Source organism: Rhinolophus sinicus, chromosome 11 (assembly GCF_057876585.1).
Source record: "Rhinolophus sinicus isolate RSI-liver-muscle chromosome 11, RSI-T2T, whole genome shotgun sequence".
NCBI lineage: Eukaryota > Metazoa > Chordata > Mammalia > Chiroptera > Rhinolophidae > Rhinolophus > Rhinolophus sinicus.
This window is the reverse complement of record NC_142511.1, coordinates 3,173,538-3,194,421: the sequence shown is the minus strand read 5'-3', so window position 1 is coordinate 3,194,421 and position 20,884 is coordinate 3,173,538. Positions and strand designations below refer to the sequence as shown.

Below are 20,884 nucleotides of genomic sequence, written 5' to 3'. Positions count from 1 at the left end.
AAAATAACAGATAGTCTTAACAATATCTTTAGAGAGTGACTATTTTGGGGCAAAAAAAGGCTTGTGTAGAACAAGATAGATAATGTCTGTGTTTCTTTATGGGAGTCTATTCTAGTAAGAGACAATAAGTCATAAACAAATCAATCAAAATTGAACAAAATAATTACAAAAATTTGTAAGCACTTTTTTAGGAAATAAACAGGGCTACATAAAAGAGAATAAAAATTGAGGGAGGGTAGGAAAAGAAGATCAATCTAGCTAGGGTAGTTATGAAAGACCTGCCTTGGGTGACACTTGAGCTGAGACCCAAGAAAAAAGGAGTTGGCTATATGATAAGCCAGGGGGAAAAGCTTCTCAGGTGCAAAGAGCAGTAGATACAAAGGCTCAGAATCAGAGAGAGGCAGAAAGGAACTTGGCACACTCACTCGAGGGGCTGAAAGAAAACCAGGAGAAAGTGGGATGCTCAGCAGGGGTGAGACAGCGTGAGACGAGGCTGGAGAGGAGGCAGGGGCCTGGCCGTGCCGGTGGTGTGGGGCCTCAGGAAGGAGTCTGATTTGGTTTTTCTTTTGTAGGTTCAATCAGAGATGGGAGTTTTGCCAGGCAAGTTTTCACATTCCCAATGTCCCTTTCCTCCACCCCAGCTGAAGTGACAGAGGAAATACACGGGATATGAAGGCAAGGGATAAACATTTGCATAAAGAGGTATCCACAGCAAGGCAAGAAGCACACTGTTTCATTTTCTGTCTCTATGCAAGGCAGTGATAGAAATCATGGCTCTGAGATGGCACGCCCACCCACTGCATGGACAATTCCCACTATCACAAACCTTCTGGACTTGGAAGTGTATGAGAGATTGGAAACAAAACAAAACACTAAGTCCTTGTTAAAATGTTGGGCTCTAGGATAATGAAAGGCCTATTGTCAAAACAATTAGACGTAATCTTTAGATGTTACATCTAACATCAAATCCCTTTCCTCAATAGCAATACTATCATAGTAACATGGAAATATTCCAATTTTCCATGGTTTAGTCAATCAAAATTATTTTAATAATCTATCAGATAAAAATATTTCCTTACTTTCTTTGAAAAATGTATAGGCAAAGGTGCCAAGTAATGTTCAAACAATGATCAAATGATCATCACAAAATATTTTTCCTATTTCAAATGATTGTGGTATTTAATATTTACAATAAATATGGGTAGGCATTTAGTAATTTGAAAAGTAGTATTAAAATGTGTTACATATCTATAACAAAAAAAGAAAAAGAAAACTCTGAATACTCAGAAATGTGTTTAAGAAATAACTGGAGTGAGTTAAGATTCAGTGGAACGTGAACATGAGCTAGGGAGTCTTGCTAAGCTTTCCTGATAACTTATAACTGATCAAATTCTTTAAGAACATTTCCAAGAATGCTATAACTTTAAAAATTCTTGTTTTTACTAATTTTACCTGCTTTGAAAAGCAAACTTTTAACTGATTCTGTCCCTACTTCCCAAACCCTCCAAAATATTTTATTTTCCCATAAGTGGAAATGCTAACTATCAATTAGAATGTAGAAAACCTGATTTTATAACTCAGCGTTAGCTTATTATTATAGATAAATTGTACACAAGTCTTAACAGTTCCATAATTGATTCTGGCTTCTATTCCCATAGAAACTGAAAATGAATTACCAAAAATGGGATATACTGATAAATCAGTGCTTAATTTAAAACACCCCATATTTGGCAATCTGGTATCAGATTCCAGAGAAGCAAGAATAAAGTGACAGCTTGGCAGCTAAGCTGTTAGGAATTTTTTATAGGTTATAGCTTAGGCCTGCCAGCTATATCTCTAGTTGCTAATATTTTTTGGTTATATGTCAAGTAAAATGTTTCCTTAGAACCCAAAGAAAAATATGAATAAATATCTTACTGATTATTATTATAATTACATATATTATACGTTAAAATGCCAAGTAAACTATAGATGTTATCTGTTGAAATTTACTGTTATAAATACTAGTACAACCCATAGTTTGGGGGGGAAAAGCTGAACAGGAAGAGTTATAATATTGAGGAAAATAATAGTTTAACAGAATTTAGGAGTTAATTTTTCTACTAATATCAAGTACCAAGAAGACAAAGATTTGTTAAAACAATTCTTTCTCATGTAAATATAGGATGAATAATTCTTTTGGCAAATTGTATATGTTGTTGACAAGAGAACATATCAAATGCACCACATAAAATGTATTAAAAGTGTTCCATGATTTGAGGAAAATAATCAAAAATATAAATACAATGGAACCAATAATAATTAAGGCTATAGTTTCACCATTACTTTAATACAGACTAACAGCCAAGTAAGTTTAGAAAGATATTTTGCCTAAAATGGCCTATAAAAATAATCTTTAAGACAAGTGTATTAAACTATGTTAAAACACTATCTGCTGGCACCTATATTTTTTAAAAATTGTCTTATGTCAGTGGAAGATTCCTGCTGCTTGTTAAAATTCATGCAAGTTAGGCACACAAGAATTTGGTGCTTAAGTTGCACGTATACATTTGGATCATTTCCTCCAGCAGGAACAAGTTGATGTGATTTAGTATCTTTCCAAACAGCCCATAACGAGGTTTTCATGATGGGAAACTGAGATGACCCACCGCCTATTTAAAGAGTAACATCCTCACCAGACTGATGATGTGTATGCTGTCCAGATGCCTCGACAGGCTGCCTCTGCTCACTGTCTGGAGAAGACAGCAGAGAAGGAGATTGAGGTCTTTCCACAGAAGATGCGGTCGAGTGAGCCTGAGCGGACGCTGCAGAGGACACAGACGGCTGCAGAAGCTGCTCGGCTGGAGCGTCTACGTCCATGGCCATTTCACCCACTTCCAAATCAGCGCTTGATGGGACGGCAGGAAGAGTCGAAACATCTGACTGACTCGTCGCACCTTCAAAAAGCAGAGGTTAGTGCAAGTTCAAATACTAAATGTTCTCTAAAACCAAGTACTCGAAACAGGTATGTTCAAAAAATACATGCACACTTGCCTATGTGTACACACACACACACACACACACACACACACACACACACACACACACACAGACATATACTACATAGGAAATCAAAAGCACCCACTGGTGGTTTGGTCCCTTTGACCAAATAGGCTAATCGAGAGGGCTAAAGCTCCATCTACAGCACATTATTGTTAAAATAATCAATCTTTTAAGCAAAGTGCTCAATAAGGCAGCTTCACTTAGAGAAAGCCAAATAACAGCTTGTGAGATGTCTATAAATAACATCTAATCCCTTCGATTTAAAGATGATGATTCTGCTATAATAGATGGATAATGGATTTATAGCCATACATTCCCACTCTGTAACGTCATGTCCTTGGTAAAATAGGTAATAAAAATTGTATTAAGAAGAGTGACCCCACAAAGAGGCTAGAGCCGGACTGAGTTCCTGACTCCCATTTCATCAGCAGTAATGTTTTACCACCTAGACCAGGAGTGTCCAAACTTTTCTCAACGTTTTTCACCAAGGGCCATATGCAGTAAAATACACAAACAGCCGGGCCACTCACTCGAGGTGAAGTACATATTGCCTCACCTGGTTTATTTAAGTAAACTAAATATATTTTTGGAATTTGCTGCGGGCCAATAAAAAATGGATTGCGGGCCGCAGTTGGCCCACGGGCAGCAGTTTGGACACCCCTGCTCTAGACTAACACGATGCTGTTATGATTCTCAAGGCTTGAGTGTCTACTGTGTTTTGTGCTAGGCTTCCTACTATCTGCAAGGAATAATTAATACTCAATAAACATTAAAATTTCTCCTAATTTTACTTCAAACCCAGATTTTTATTAAAAATGGAGTGGACAAACCAAGTTCATGTCTTGCAAGATATAACTACCATAGAATATAAAGTATTTTTTCTCTTAATCACTATGATTTAAGTTGTTTCTTAGTTTATATTTAAGCACAAATTTAGTAACTCTTTAGCAAATCCAGTCCAAGGAATTTTTAAGAAAGTTAACTGACACACAGAAGTTAACAAGAAACATTTATGGATAACATTCAGTAGATACTTTTTATTCTGGGATTTAAAACATTTAGGAGTTAACTTTTATATGCCTCATTTTTGACAGAGATAAGTAACCTGCCAAAGACCACAAAGCTGGAAAGTAGTGAACAAAGATATGAAAACAGGTCAGCTAATACCAGAAACAGTAATTAATAACCAATGCATATAAGTAACCGAAAGGAGAAACTATTCAATTGCATAAATTTTTTTTATCTACAGAGTTTTATACATTTCTACTCTCAGAGTGCATAGAGAAAGGACTTTAAATGGGGAATATCATATGCTCTTATTTTTTTTGAGAAAAAGAAAAACTAAGGGCTAGAACTAGTAGAATCTAAAGGGACAAATTGTACCCAATACTCTTTATCCTCTACTGCTTCACACAACAGTAAGAACCTTGTATTATTGTAGGTATAAAACATGGTATAAATTAGATAAATAAACCCGACATCAATAAATAGTATTTGCCACCTTTCTGATGACTTTAATTAATAAGAAAAATTACCTCTGGGTCGAGATCGTCCTCGTCCTCTATTGCTTTGCGCAACTTCACTTGCTTCTTCAAACCACCTTGATAACATGTCAGACATTCTCTGCATCAATGACACATTGGGGCTTTGCTCTCCTAATGACAACACAGGTCTTATTAAGGAACTTGGTAATAAGTCAGGATCTTTCAGTAATGAGAAAACCTAGATTTGAGAGCCTTAAAAATGAAAGCTATTAAAAGCAGTCCAATCGCCCAAATAAATTCTATAAATATACGAAAATCTACTAGAGCCATCATCACATTTCATAGTAAATGTTTAAATGAGTGACTCTCCCTCTGTACTTGGATTCCTCAAGCACAGGACTTAACTTCTCCTACATCTTAGGCAATTCTTAGGTGCCGCCACACCTCTACCCCAACCACAACCCAGATCTTTAGTTCCAAGAGTGCACAGCTAGAAAGGGCTCATGTATTACACATTGAGCAGATTGAAAGAAAGGTTTGTCCTCCAATGTAAATTTCCTTAAGTTGAATTTGTTTTCATCATTTACTGTAAGCAAATTCCACATAGGTGAAATACTGAAACCAGAAAGTGTTTTGTCTCTTCTCTCCCCTCTTTTCCTCCTTCATGCAAGTTTTTTCTTAAGAGCATTTTCATATTAAGTACGGCACCAAATTAAAACTGTGACAATTCTACTCTACAATCATATAATTAAAAATAGAAATGACTTGTTCTTGAATTTTCCATGAAAACAGAATTTATTTTATACTTTATTGCTTTTATGTAATATAGCTTTGTATTTAAATATATCTTTAAAAAATACTAAGGATAATATATTGGGAAATAAGCTTTTGATCTTAAAAGATTTCAGAATTCATTAGAATAAGATTTTGGCTACAGATTCATTTATTAAAACACACATAGATTAATTCTATTTTAAAGTATGTCGTCTTAGTTTCTTATGCTTGTCAAAGGAACCTGATAGAAGAGGGGGGGAAATTATGTGCTATTATAAAACGCTCAGGTTGGAAACTGATAGTTTTCATTCTATTTATATCTAATAAAAAGGAAAAAATTTACAAGTTTGGTAAAGCCCAATGTCTTATGGGACAGTGAGCATTCTCAAACTCTCAGTGGGAATGTAAAGTAGTACTTTGGGAAGGGTAATTTGATAACTACCACACTTAAAGTGCACTTATCCAGTGACCCAGCCATTCCACTCTTAGGAATTATATCTTAAGATACACTTGCACACGTCTGCTAAGACAGATGTACACGGATTTTGTCACAGCATCATTTATACTAGGGAAAAAACTGGACACAAGGTAGAATACTAATGTTTAAAAGCCATATTAAGAAAGAAAAGTGGACCAAAGAATAGTTACCGTCGCGCTCTCGTTCACTCTCAGGCCTTGCTCGGGGTCCAGTATCTGACCAATCTCCACGGAGTCTCAAACGCTTCACTGGAGGCTGTCGTAACTAAAGGGTGAGGAGAAAACTCATCTGCTCAACTCTCACAGCATACGTTAAGTCTAGCAGTCTTCCCATCACCCTGCTTTCTCACTGAGTAAGCAAGTGAGGTGGCAGAGCAATAGGAAAGATGCCGAGGAAACACCGTGCAGAGGAAACCCAAGCCCTAAGCTAGAAGCCTGTGTAAGCAAAGAGAAGTGGCTAGAGCAGAGGAGACAAAGCAGACAGCAGTGGAAGCTTAAGAACCGGATGTTACAAGTTCCTGAAGCCACTGTAAGGACCTCAGTTTGGCTCTGAGTGAAATGGGGAGCCACTTGGCGTGCTGATCAGAAGAGTCTTATAATCTGACTTAAATTCTAAAGGATCACTTGGTCTGCTGTGTAGCTGACGGACTGTGGGGGGTGAGGCAGGGGGACTGGTTAGAAAGCTGCCAGAATAATCTAGAATAACACTGAGGCCTTGGACCAGGGTCGTAGGGTAGTCAGAGTGATGAGTGGTACCACGGATTTGGGCTAGATATTTTAGGGACAAACTACAGGGGCCAGGAGAGAGAGATTGTATTGGACAAAGCTGCCCAATGAGAAGGTGGAGCAGGTGGGAAATGACAAACAAATTAGAGGGAAAAGACAAAAGACAGTAAAAAGAAAAAAGGATACAAAAATAAAGGAAATGAGAAGTAAAAAACAAACTATTGAATATGACAAAAGAATATACTAAATAAAGGAAAAATGAAATAAATTATTAGAAGAGAAGAGGAAATAAAAAGAGGCCTCCATAAATTAAGAAAATGTAATGGAAACAAAAGAAAAAATCATACATTAAACTTTTACTCATATTTTAAAACCCTGCTCAAGCTTCTCTTATGTTCCCAATCAAAATCAAATATTCTCTCCTTTGGTCTACTTATATACAACATAATTCTTCTGTATAATTGCATCATTTTTAAGTTTCACATGTTTGTTTATTTATGTCTATACTTCTGCTAAACTGGAAGTTCCCAAGTGACAGGCCATGTCCTTGCCACAGTTGTCCTTGATTTCCTAAAGTTTCATATGGGACTTAGTGTATAGTAGGCACCCAATAAGTATTTGGTGAGTTAAGTTTGACTGAACACTACTGTCAAGGATTTAGCATAAAACACTAAAAGAAAAGATGGTGGGATAAAGATAGAGACAGATTATTAATTTCTTCTTCTAATACACCTCTGAATTGTTTGGTTTATTACAATAAGCATGATTTATTTTTATAATTTTAATCAATTTTTAGAATTATTTTTCTCATTTTAGCTAATTCACCGAAGGATACTGAGAAAAAACACATTCAGAAAAAACCCCACACCACTGTTCATGACTCAGCCTCATTTACTCTGATTATATAAACATCTTTCCGCTAAGTATTCTATGGTATAAAACCTAGTTGGCCCACTTAAAATGTTTCTGCATTTCCAACTCTTTCATTATGTAACAGTCACAAAGTTTGACTATAATCTTACTGAAGTACGTATCTCAAGAGGAAATTACACAGCAACGACAGAATGACAGAGCAGAGGCCACATTTTCAATCAGACCACTAAACTCATACGTTGTCACATTTTAAATCCCAAAATATATTTACAAAGTAATCTTGATTTTTTTCTTGATTTTTTATAGCCCTCTAAATCTGTAATTTTAAGAAATGAATATTGTTTAGCATCTCCTAGGAATTACAAAATCTTTGTTCTTTAGTACCTTTAAAATATGTCCAGGTATAGGAGTTGGGCCAATACCAAAATGTCACTAATAATTTATAAAAAGCAATGGTAAATTTCAAAAGACATTTCAAAAGCCAAAGAGTAGAGTGATTAAACATAGGACATTATAAAATAAAAAAGCCAAAGTGAAAAACAATCGGGGCAAGAAGCTAAACAGGTTAGAGCAAACATTTGGCTACTGCTGTGTACTGTCAAGGATACATTACTTCTGGTTTTTGTCTTTTATAACTCAAGTCTGTGCGTCAGTGTGTGTGTATGTGTATACTTGAACATACCATTGCCTCACTCACTCACTCACCTGTATTTTGTGAAATGTCCCTAGGGATATCACACGCTCATAGCTGTGAAAGGGGCAGATCGGGAGAGGAGGGACCACTGTTCACATGGGAACAGCAAATGGTAACAGGTGAACCTCCTGCTGGTGCATGAATACAAACGTTTAGTCTCCTGGCGTCTGCACATCCGTTTTCTACCCTTGTAACTGCCTTTTCTGCAACTGGTAGAAGTGTCGATCTTTCCTGCTGCTGCTGTGCCTCCCCAAAGTTAGAGAAACATCTTGCTCTTAAATATTTTCTCTTTAAAACGATTTCACAGTGCTTTTTTTCTAGAGCCTCCCCCTTCATTATTTATTCACCCCCGTTCTTTCATGGATGTTTCAGGCCTTCTCTCCTAGACTGTCAATGCCTTGAGAATTAATGCTAATTTTTTAAGCCTTTCAGGACCCAGGAGTCACTGGATTAATGTTTTCTGAATTGAATAGAGAATACGCTTTTGAGTAAACTTACCTCTTCTCTTCTCTCTTCTGCAGAAGGAGTTCTAAGTTCTCGTGCTGTATCATCTTTTGGATCAAAAAGATATATGTAATCTGAAGAGTAACTAACAAGAATCTCTTGACCATCTTCACTGTAACACAGAGATGTCACCCTGCAGGACTTATTATTAAGATGAGAAGGGATAAAACGGGCAACCATTCCAGTAGTTCCTCGCCCTGCATAATTCCCTAAGTGAGACAAAAGCAAGCTATTTAAAATTCATGTTTTTGAAGAAAAACATTTCAAAAAGTCTCAATCTAAATTATGAGACACATGATTTAATGTAGCAATGTAAATCCAAGCTATCACATTCTATATCTAGAAGAGGCTCTTTTTTCAATAACCAGATTTTGTAACAAAATAAAAAGTAACCCAGTATAAAGGAAATATTATCTTCAAAAAAAATTTTCATGATTGTCTGAAATTCCAGATTACATAAATGTTTTCCTGGAAATATGAGTTATATAATCAATTAAATAATTTATGATTATATTCACACGAAATAATCCTCCAAAAATTCTCCCCAAATTAATATAACTTCATAATACAAATAGGAAAGCTGATATTTATTAACATACTGGATAAAACAGGACAGTTCCTTTTAAAGCGATTTACTTTTTACTTTATGTTCCTAAAAGATTTCTGACTGTCCTGAAATTCTCCTCTTACAAGATAACAGAGTGGGGAAACTATTCCAATTTTAATGAAGTTTGGAGGTCATCAATACAACACGACGTCGGGGGTGTGGGGAGGTACAACGGGCATTGTGCCCTGGGGGGCCCAGGGATCCCACCAAGCTGTACAATCCTGCACAATGAGATCTTGCCCTGCCCAAAATGTCACTGCGTCCCATCTGTTGAGAAACAATAATTAGGCCTATAATTGCATATCATATTAATACTGTTTCCCCTAAATGTGCATATCCAAATAGACAACACTCCTGACAGTCCTAGTCCAAAAAATACCAAAAAAAATCCTGCCTGGTCTTCCGGTTTCAATAACCAATATCCACTTTTAATGGACATAAATTGACAATGAGATGGCCATTGCGTTAGTTTCTGGCCAAGCCCATTTTCATTTTTCATAACATAACAATACGTGACTATATGTAAATCTATAAATAAAAGTGCACATGTAGTTGATGTCTGTGGTGTGTGTGCGTGTGTGCGTAAGGACCCCTGGCCTTCCCGTATTGAGAACAGTCTAACGGAAGTCGGCTTTGAGTTGGGAAGTGCAGAGGCGGTGTGATCCACAGCGGAGGAGGAGCTGGGGGCGGACTCCAGCCCAGGACTGCAGCATCATTTACCAGCACTGTAACGGGCTGCACCAGCATAAACACACGCGATACATGACACACACCCAAGTCACTGTTCTGTCCTAGCTTTTCTCTCCACCCTGTTTACTATTATCCTCTTAATTAAAAAACTGGAAAGAGAAATTAGGAAAGCCAAGTGTTGTGGACTAAATAATGTTCCCCCAAAATTCACATCCACTCAGCACGTCAGAATGTGAGCTTATCTGGAAACAGGGTCTTTGCAGATGTAATCAGTAAGAAGAGGTCATCCTGGATGAGGGTGGGCCTTTACCAGCATGAGTGACGTCCTCATCAGAACAGGGAAATGTGGACAGACACACATGGGAGAAAGGCAGGTGCGTATGGAAGCAGAAATTAAAGGATATGTGAAAAGCCAAGGGATGGACGCTAAGGATTGCCAGTGGCCACCAGAAGGAAGCAGGAAGAGAGGCACACAACAGATTCTCCAGCACAAAACAACTCTGCAACACCCTGATTTCAGATGTGTGGCCTCCAGAACTGTGAGAGAAGAAATTTATTTTAAGCCACTCAGTTTGAGGTAATTTGCTGTGACAACCCTAGGAAACCAATACAGTTGGCCCTCCATATCCATGGGTTTCAAATCTCGGGATTGAACAGGAAAACAGCATTTTTGTTGCATGGAATGTGTGCATGGTTCCAAGCCGTTTTATAAGGGACTTGAATAACCCTGCATTTTGGTATCACAGGGGGGTCTGGGAACCACCGTGCAGATGCTGAGGGATGACTGTACAGTAACTGTTATAACTTTTTAAACTGATAAACTGCAAAAGTACCACCCTGTAAAAGGACATAAAAACTTGGTGAAATGCTATTTTTTTACCATACGTATTATTCAAATACATCCTACTTACTGAATTTTATGGCAAATTAATGACATTTTAAAATTGCAAATGTCACCAAGATTTACTCTTTGAACTGCCAGAATCTTGTATTTTCAGACATATATATATATGTATCTTTTTACCTGTAGCCCTCGTGCCCAGCATTCTCCGATCATAGATCCGCACTGAGCTGTCGGAACAACCCACAGCCAGGTAATAGGGAATCGGTGGACAGATCGCTACGGAAGTAGCAGCACGTCGGCAGTTAATTAAAATATCCTACAAAAATAACATAATACCAGTCACATAGAGCTCTACAGTAGAGATGATACTACATTTAAAACATTTTCCCTTCAATTAGAAGAAAATAACCTTTCTCAGAAATCCTAATTCAGGCAGTACAGTATGACAATGAGGAAGGAGAAAACTATATGGGGTTTTTCTTGTGTTTTTTTAATGCATTTTTCAGATTTCTGTCAGTGTTTCTAACACATTCAGCTTACCTGAAAGCAAAATAAAAATACACTCCATCAATATTCCTCCTCAGCAGTTTAGCACTCTAAGAAAATTCTGTTTTTCTTTACAGTTTGTTATACAACTTCAAAACTGACTTTTAATATAATATCGAATGTTTTCCTTATGAACCAATCAAAATATGAAAATGCTAAATTTAATTAAAATAGAATTTTAAAAACAACCAATATTTGAGTAATGCAAAATACATTTTGAAGAGGAAAAAGTAAAAATTGTTCCCCGATATAAAACTCAAACAAATTATGCTAGCTCAACAGCAGCTACAAAAAGCTGGTAATAATTCAAGAAACTCATTATTTATATTACCACAGTTTAAACCCTTTTCCACAACTAATTACATTTTAAGCAATGATATAATACAACTTGAATTATTTCTCAGAAATGCCTCCTGAATATCCCCATTCTCATGAATAATGAACATCTTCTTTAGAAATGTGGAAAACATACATTACCTATATAATGTGTCACCAAGTCGCTAATTACATTAGAAGTACCTGGTATTTGGGGGCCACTGGACAGTAAAGATGGAGATATACTCTACCTTCGTCTACGATAAGTATTAATGATTATTTTATGTGGTACTCATAATATTTTAATTATAATTGTTGCTACTAAAATATAACAAAAATATTATTAGCTGATTTTAAACTTTTATCCTTTTCTTGGCTTGCAAATCTTTCTCCTTACCAGTTCAAAAACAAAGTACAAACATATATACAAACTCTGTAAAAGACAGATTTTACTATAATATCACTACTTATCTAATGCTATAGAAACATTAGAAAATGCAACGGCTATCACCCCAAATACATAGCCTTAAGGCATTCTGTTAATTTTATACCATTTTGTCTGTGACTAAAGCTCCTCTCTCTTCCCAGTACAGCCATGTTTTTAAATTACAACATTTTCATTTATTAACCTTACTTTCATCTTTATTTTTACAGGGTTTTGGTTATAAAAGCACAATTAAATCCTACTACATAAATACCGCTTAAAAGAATTTGGCATAACAAATTTTAGTACCTACCATTTACTAAGAAACAGATAAAGCAAATGCCGCTAATAAACAACCTGATATTTTGAACTTATTTCTGCCTTTCAGTTCAAAGCTTTCGTGTGTGTGTGTGTGTGTGTGTGTGTGTGTAAAACATAAAAACTGACTCAAAATTGTACATTAAACATTTTTTTTAATTTCTATTTTTTCCTTTTTCTTCTGTTTCAATACAAAAAATAATCCTCCTCCCCCCCAGAATTTTAACAATAGTAACTTAACCTGATTACTAGTAATTCTTTTTAAGGAGGGGTGGGTAACTTTCAGTAAAAATGTATTTAGCAATACTTTCTTACTTCATTTCGTACTTCAAATGATATGAGAAAAAAGCTACTGTCTAAATAATATTTTGGGGTCAGTTATCAAGGGTCATTATATGACGTCTCAGTCCTTTTTCAAGTTTAAAATAGTACCTAAAATACAAAATTGATAGTGAATCGACATCCTTAGATAAGTGAGCTAAATCTGAAAGAACATACTGATAGAATGGTATCTTATTATTCTTTTAAAAAGATAACACATAATTCTTGGTTTAAAGGTCAGGGTAAAAACAAAAAGACACTAAACCTACATGCTTTCATCACTGCTATTGGTAAACCCAAATTATCTCCATGACTAAATAGGACATATTGATAAATGCTTCAAGTTTTTATAATGCTAGAGCATATACAGAAGAATTAAACACATTTCCATAAATACATTTGAAATGTACAATTAAAATATAAGTTCCCTAACTTCACTATTAACATTTTAATTTAATTTTTTCATTATAAAACTATGCTTATTTAAGATTTTACAGAAACAAAATTTTTCAAATTTACCCATAATCTCATAAACCAGAGGTAACTTATTGTTCAATTTTAATTATAATCTTTAAAATATTGCAACAGTTATACAAAAATTTGATTCTTACATCTTTGCAATCTTCTTTTGTGCAGCTAGTTTTGATGCGTGTATCAAACCACCTAACAGTTCCATCTTCACCACAAGAGAGAAAAGTATATGGGTCATTGGGTACAGTCATAATCTGAAGATGAAAACAAAAGTCCAGCTAATGTTATTGAACATTTAAACAGATGGCTTTGAAAAACAATGCTACTGTTTCATAAAATGACTAAGGCAAAAGCAACTAAACTATTTCTTTTAATTATTTATGACTTACCCATACCATGATTCAAAAAAGTACAATACATATAGAAATATGCAAGAAGTAATTGTTGAATTAATATGACTCATTACTTTGAAGTTTGAAATTAATGTACCTGCAGATATAAAGTTCTTTAAAATTATAAACTTCTAACAATTTTGATAAGAAAAATTCTCTTCTAGGAAACTTGTTCCAACTATGTAAAGCCTAATTTTTATGTTTTCTGGATGTGAATTTATAAATGTATATTTCTACAACTCACATCTTATTGCTTCACTTTATTCATAAGCTTATCAAGATCCATTTTCTAAAATACTTTACTGAAATCTAGATATTCTGTAAACAATTTCTTTCCTACACATGCATTGTGTGCATATAAACATACACAAATCTACACATATGTATGTACATACATCTACACAAAAACACACACACATAATATATCATATATACAACCATAAACCACTGTACCTCATAGGTAGTCCCATAGTGGCACGTAAATTGGCATTGTCTGTTGGTTTCTGCATCTTGCTCAACATTGGTATAAAATATCACTCCGTCTCCAGAGCAGGATACAATCTGCTTATCATTTGTGCACGGTAAGAACTTCGCACTAAATATATTTGCTCGGTGCCCTGAACGAATTGTTGTCAAAACCTAAAACACACAGAGGAAGTAGTTCTTGGTAATTTATTATTTCCTAGAAAGAAACATTCATATTCAATACAATCATAGCCAGGAATAAATTCTCATTAACATTCTCATCTCAATGAAAAATTACCATTTGGTTCCAAACTATTATAACTAGAAAAAAAAAGAAATCAGAATCACACAAATTTTCTTTTTTTCCCTCTGAGATGTGAAGAAGATTGAGTATCATTTTGGACGGATAATTCCTTACTATCAAGGCAGTTATCTGTTACTTTTAGGACAATTTTAAAAGTATTTAATCAAGCATTTTTCAGTTGTTTTCAGTGGGAGAATTGGTCCAAATCAACTAGCCTGTAATTTTTGTAAAATAAAACTTCTCCTCTTTAGCTATTTGAGATCTATGATATATATGATTAAGATATGATACCATAATTAAAAATACCTCTAATCTCTTAAATCTATATGTAATAAGTGTTTAGAAACTTTTATTTGCAATAAATTAATCTTCTCATGAACTTACAGGATCTAAAAATAGAGTGAAAGTATAAGAACAAATTTGACTAAGATCAAAAATCTTATTTTCCTACGTAATGAATCATCAGTGTTTTAAAATAAAAAATATTCCTATGTGATACCAAATTTGGAACTATTAAAACTACTATGTGAAAAAGATATTGTTACACTCAAAATCTTAAAAAGTATTGTCTGATTAATCATTTCTCAAACTGGAAATGCGGAAGAGTAATCACTTTTCAAATATATATAATCTATTGGGAACCATGCATGAAAGCAAATGTCATTTTTTAAAAAAACAAGCACAAAAGAAGAAACATGATCTTTTAAAATTAGGCCATTGGGCATTTTCACGAAAGAACTGAAAGCAGGGATTTTGAGAGATTGTACACTATGTACATAGCAACATTATTCACAATAGCCAAAAAGTGGAACAACCCGAGTGTCCACTGATCGATGGATGGATATGTACACAATGACATATTCTTCAGCTTTAATAAGGAGGCATATCCTGACACATGCTACAACAAGGATGAACCTGGAGAAATCTGCCAGTCACAACAGGACGAATACTGTAGAAACACATATGAAGTTCATTAACATTGAATGCAAGGCCAACAGCACTAGTTGTACCTAGAACTTGATGCAGTCCCTAAAGTAGTCAAATTCATGGACACAGAAAGTAGCAAGGTGGTTGCCAGAGGCTGCAGGAAGAGGTGAATGAGTTACTGTTTAATGGGTAGAGTTTTAGCTTTGCAAGATGAAGAATTCTATTGCTAGCTAGGACGGAGGTGATGGTGGCACAATACGCCAAATGTATGTAATATCATTGAACTGAACGCCTAAAAATGGTTAAGATGGTTAATTTTATGTTATGTGTATTTTACCACAATTTTTTAAAAAAAGAATAACGCTCTGTATCTTTTTTAAAAAATTCCATTGGTACCTAGATGGGTGTTTTGTATATTTATAAGCGTTAAAATTCTGATAATGATGATCAAAAAGCATTCCACAACACATTATTTCAGGAAATTTCTCTATTGGAAGAAACAGGTTGTCCTAGAAATGATGCAGCTAAGAGAAGTAGAATTTGAAAACATCAAGTTTCCCTCTGCTAAGTCAGGATAATTAAGTAAAGCTGTCTCTGAAATAAAATTATGACCTGTCTTTTAATACAGGACAGCCTCGATATGATCCTTTTCTTAGGCTGAAGGATCACAAACATTTATTTAAATATCTTAACTGTTTGCAGAAACACAATGCATGAACAATTTGTTCTGTAAGACTGCAAATGTTAAATAAGACTGTTCATCCACCATGTTTTCACTGATATAAAAATAGTTGCATACTTCTGCATGTGAAGTCAGAGGAAGAGCCAATAAAAATCAGAACACAATCCTAATTAAAACTCAGCATGATATTTCAGCTTATTGGATTGAAGGTCATGAAGCATGTCACTAGAACCTAGGCACTGTTCGTAAACTGATAAAATCCAGTTTCTTAAGCTGCATGGCTAAAGATTAGATTCTGTGAGCATAAAAGAAAAAAAAAGAAATCCCATTGTCTTCCCTCCCCCGACCCAAAGAACAGTTTATTGAGATGTCACTTTGGGCCATTTTACCCACTTGGATAAAATGAAGCAATCTTAAATATTCTACAGTCAAAAGACTGAAGGAAATTGTACATTTTCCTAAGGAAACTAGGGACCTGCCTATAATAACTTCCAAATTATTTAACAAACTTTAGCAAAATAAGAATATTCTATTACAAATGCCCACTCCACGATTATTTACAACTTCTTGATCTCTGTTTCTTGATTTTCTTTTTTCTTATTAAATTATAGATTTTTTAAAACCACCTTACCTTTCTGTTGTAGGGATTACTAATTACTAACTTGGTGTCATCTGAGCCAGATAAAATATATTCTCCAGTCTCATTCCAACAGATTGTATTAACCTAAAAAGACAGCAAATAAGAAATTTAAGCAAACTGAACATAAAAACAAGTATGCCATCTTTTACTTTATTGATTCACAATTTATATCACTAATGAGGTTATGTCTATGGTACATAATATTAATATTTACCAGTTTACCTACTGAAAATACATACTGACTACCATTTATCAAATACGTTCTGAAATTTTATAATGAAATGTCTGTCTTTCCTTAAGTTTAATTTATTTTAATTAATTCATTGTATAGCCAGAGACATTAAACCAGGTCACTTAAAAAGGAATTAGAAAAACTTACTACAAAGCTACCCTAATCAGGGCTATTTGGTACTGTCACGATCACAGACATATGCAGCAATGGAATGGAATTGAGAAGTCCAGAAATAAACCCTTACAGTTATGCTCAAGTAACTTTTGATAAAGGTCCAAGACCACTCAATGGAGAAAGAGTAGTCTTCAACAAACGGTATTGGGACAACTGGATATATACACAAGCCAAAGAATGAATTTAGACCTATACTTCACACTATCTATAAAAATTAACTGAAAATAATCAAACATCTAAATGTAAGAGCCAAAACTATGTAACTGTTAGAAGGAAATATAGGTATAAATCTTCATGAAAACTAAAACCACAATGAATTACTACTTCCCATCTACTAGGATGGCTACAATAATTAAAAACCAAAACAAAACAGAAAAGAAGAGTTGGCGAAGATGTCAAGAAACTGGAGCCCTTAGGCACTGCTGGTAGGAATGTGAAACAGCGTTTCTGTCTGGAAAACAGTTTGGCAATACCTCCAAAACCGAAACAGTTACCCTATGGCCCAGCGATTCCACAACAGGGTACATATCCAAGAAAAGAGAAGACACGCCACATAAAAACTTGGACACCAAAGTGCAGAGTTGCATTATTCATAACAGCCCAAAGGAGAAGCAACCAAATATCTTTCAGCAGATGAACGGATCAAATGTGACTGCCCATTTGCTCCTAACAAAATATCCGCACAGTGAAATATTACTCAGCCGTAAAATGAAGCACTGACACATGCTGCAATGGGCATGAACCTTGGAAACATTACTGCTAAGTGAAGGAACTCAGTCTGAAAGGCCACACAGTACACGGTTCCATGTGTAAAGAATGTCCAGAAGAGGCCTATCTCTAGAGACAGAAAGTAAATAAGTGATGGCCCACAGCTAGGCGGAGAGGGAATGCGAGTGCCTGATAAATGGTACAAACGTTTTTTTTCGGATGCTGAAAACATACTGGAATTAGATAGTGGTGACAGCTGTACGACATTATGAATATATTTAAAAACCACTGAATTGCAATTAAAATGGGTGAATTTTATGGTATGTAAAGTATACCTAAATTAAAGAAGAATTAGACCTCCACTTTTAGTCAAGATGGAGTAACATGGACCATCTACACTTTAAAAAATGTCCCATTTACTTTTCTAAATTCGAAATTAACATTTTAATGTAAAACTTTATTCTCCCAATTTATTATAGCTAGTCACAATCTCTTCAGGAAGGATTGGGCCATTTCATCAAACATTTGAATACTTAAAGTCCTTCATGGTTGAAAATTAACTATTACTTACACAGCCATCATGCACATTCAGAGTTGCTTCAAGTTTTAATCTTTGGATAAATTCTCTTCTTCCTGTTTAAAAAGAAAACGAACTAAATAAATCCTACAGTTTGTTGCTGAGAAAAGTGTAACATTGAAATTAAGAGCCTAGGATCTGGCATGAGGGAGATTCAAGCTCTAATTTCATCTCCATTTATAAGCGAGTGCTGTGGGGCAAATGAACCTCCTCCTTAGCCCTAGTTTCCTCACCAGAGCACCTGTGTACCAGGTTATTGTAAGGATTAAGCCATTCAAGGACAGAAAGGGCTCAGCACAGTGTCCGGACCACAGTAAACACTCAAAGTTTCCCTTCATTCATCCACTCATCCAACAAATACATTGAGTACGCACTCCATTTCAAGTGGTATTCTGGGAGCTAGGAAGACAGTGGTAACAGAACAGAAGATCCCTGTCATCCAGTGAGGGAGGAAAGACAACAAACACCATGGCACTTGGTGAAAGTGCTATATGAACAAAGCAGAAAGGGGCAGGAGAGGACTGGAGGTGGAGAAGAGGGTTTTCAATTTTAAATGGGGTGGAAAATAGCATCTGTTAGATGCCACCTATATTTAAACACATCTCGATTTCAGAAATGTTAAAATATTTCAAAGCTCATTTTACAACGATGAAATGTAGCAGCAAAATAATCAAATGAATCTAAATGTCCATCAATAGAAGAACAGTTAATACATTATAAAAATATTTCCTTCTTTGAAAAAGAGAAATGCTTCCCTTTAAGAAATGAATGATCATTACCAAAAATTGACCAAAAAGCTTCATGTTTATTCAGAAGCTGTAATGAAAGGAAGCTGAGTATATGACAGAGTGATAATTAGCTAAGTAATCAGGCTGATGAGAGTTCTCATATAAAATTAAATTTGACTATGCTGTCTGTATATTGTTACAGGGGCAGATTTCTGTTATGTTTTCTTGCCATTCAAAATAAAGATCAAGATCTTCTTGAAGGCAAATTGTTTTCTTTCTCTTTGCTTACAACAGGCAAGATGGCTAAGTAGAGGATGAACATATGGGTTAAGAAAATAATTTTATTTTTGTGTGGGGGGAATGCTCTGTGGTTCCTAAACTTATTGGAATAAAAACCATTTACAGAAATTCATCTAGGTTGTACTTTAACTTTTCAAATCTGATTTTCAGTTTTAAAAAGATGTTGATGGTAAATAGATAAATTTTTTTTTTAAATCTTTTCCTTTGGCCAATGGCAGGCTTGGCAAGTCTACAGAGTTATAAATTAAGAGTTAAGAAACAAATATTCAAATTAACAGCATGACAACAACTAGAACTCATTGAAATGCAAATAAAGAGAACTAGAAACTTTTGTTTTCCAAGCTTTTAAAATCTGGGTTTGAAAGCAGAGCTCTAGCCTTTTCTGTCTACAGGAAATAGTGGTGGGCCGCGACAGGACAGCAGACAAAGGGAGTTCTTCCAGCAAGAACTCACCTGTGAACTGTGTACATAAACACGCTATGAGACACCATAAGTAGAGAGCTTTTGAATGATATTTTTGAACATGACTTTGGAGGTCAAAATGGTTGTATCACATACAAGGTACTTCTAGAAGAAACTAGTGTCAACATCCTCTACCCTTTAATAACTAAATGCACTACCAAGAAATGGGAGCTAAAGGCCACCATAAAGAACTGTATGTTACAAAAAACTGAACCCCTGAAATGAAAGTAGAAACAAACTCGTGCCTGTTATCCAGAACTGTGAAGAGTCTGGCCTACTTGCAAGCTAACAGTGGTTACCTGCTGCCGTTTCATGGGGGCCGGCAGAAGACACAAGACTCCCAAGAGAGAAGCAAAGGATTTTACTACTCGTGGCTCAGCAAGTGGATGCGCTTCAGGTTCTCACGGGTCCTCTGGTGCCCCCGTTCCCATAGGGCAATGGCCTGGGGACGATGCTATACAAGCAGTGGGTCTGAATCACAGCGGGGGATCCCTGAACTGCGGAAACCCAAAGCTCAGGAAACCCAAAGCTCGTATCAAGCAACCCTGCCTGACCTGTGTCCCAAAGGGAGGCATTATTATACTGGACAGTAAATAAATCTGCCCTCCGCCCTGAAGAAGAAACTTTATCTTCCATGGCTGGGCACTATATTCTTAAAAATATAGTCCAGAACAAAGCAGCCAGTGCCTCTGCTCACAAGATGTACAGATGCCAAACAGCCATGGAGAACTGCTTCCCCACAATGACACACTTGTTATGGGTGAAATTACCCATCACTGTGACTTCCTACTCAAGTCTTTCTACAACCCAAGCTGCCCCTTATAATTCCATCTCTACTTCACCTGTCTGTTCTGTGTGAATAGATTATAAGCTCCATAGAAAGAGGAATACTCTTTTGTTCAGCCAGGTATCCCGAGTGCCTTGAACAATGTCTCGCACAAAGCAGGCATTCACCGTACATTTGCTGAATCAGTGAGTCAATGCCTGGCATCACAACATCCACGCTGTTCTGTGATGTGCTTCACTCAGTAACACAGTGAACGTCTTTCAGGGACAATCGAGCGCCACGACCCATTTAGTAAACAGCTCTGTAACTTATTTATTCACATACGTAACTGTCTCTCACTAGACAGAGACGCATAGGACAAGAAAGATCAGAACTGGGTTGATATATCTAACGTGG

The 20,884-nt window shown here is 35.7% G+C and overlaps 1 protein-coding gene across 16 annotated transcripts in view; it reads right to left on the bottom strand.

The window, feature by feature from the left end:
* Positions 1-20,884, bottom strand: part of DCAF6 (DDB1 and CUL4 associated factor 6) — a 72,377-nt gene that overhangs the window by 43,816 nt on the left and 7,677 nt on the right. For 14 of the 16 annotated variants that reach the window (XM_074322036.2, XM_019747387.3, XM_074322038.2 and 11 more), the window contains exons 2-10: positions 18,206-18,267; positions 16,512-16,604; positions 13,956-14,141; positions 13,251-13,364; positions 10,896-11,031; positions 8,569-8,783; positions 5,949-6,042; positions 4,578-4,697; positions 2,676-2,936 (exon numbers count right to left, since the gene is read on the bottom strand). In XM_074322036.2, the coding sequence (XP_074178137.2) occupies positions 2,676-2,936; positions 4,578-4,697; positions 5,949-6,042; positions 8,569-8,783; positions 10,896-11,031; positions 13,251-13,364; positions 13,956-14,141; positions 16,512-16,604; positions 18,206-18,267 (1,281 nt within the window). The remainder of the gene's footprint in view (positions 1-2,675; positions 2,937-4,577; positions 4,698-5,948; positions 6,043-8,568; positions 8,784-10,895; positions 11,032-13,250; positions 13,365-13,955; positions 14,142-16,511; positions 16,605-18,205; positions 18,268-20,884) is intronic. The other 2 variants (XM_074322039.2, XM_074322041.2) reach the window with 1 other exon arrangement.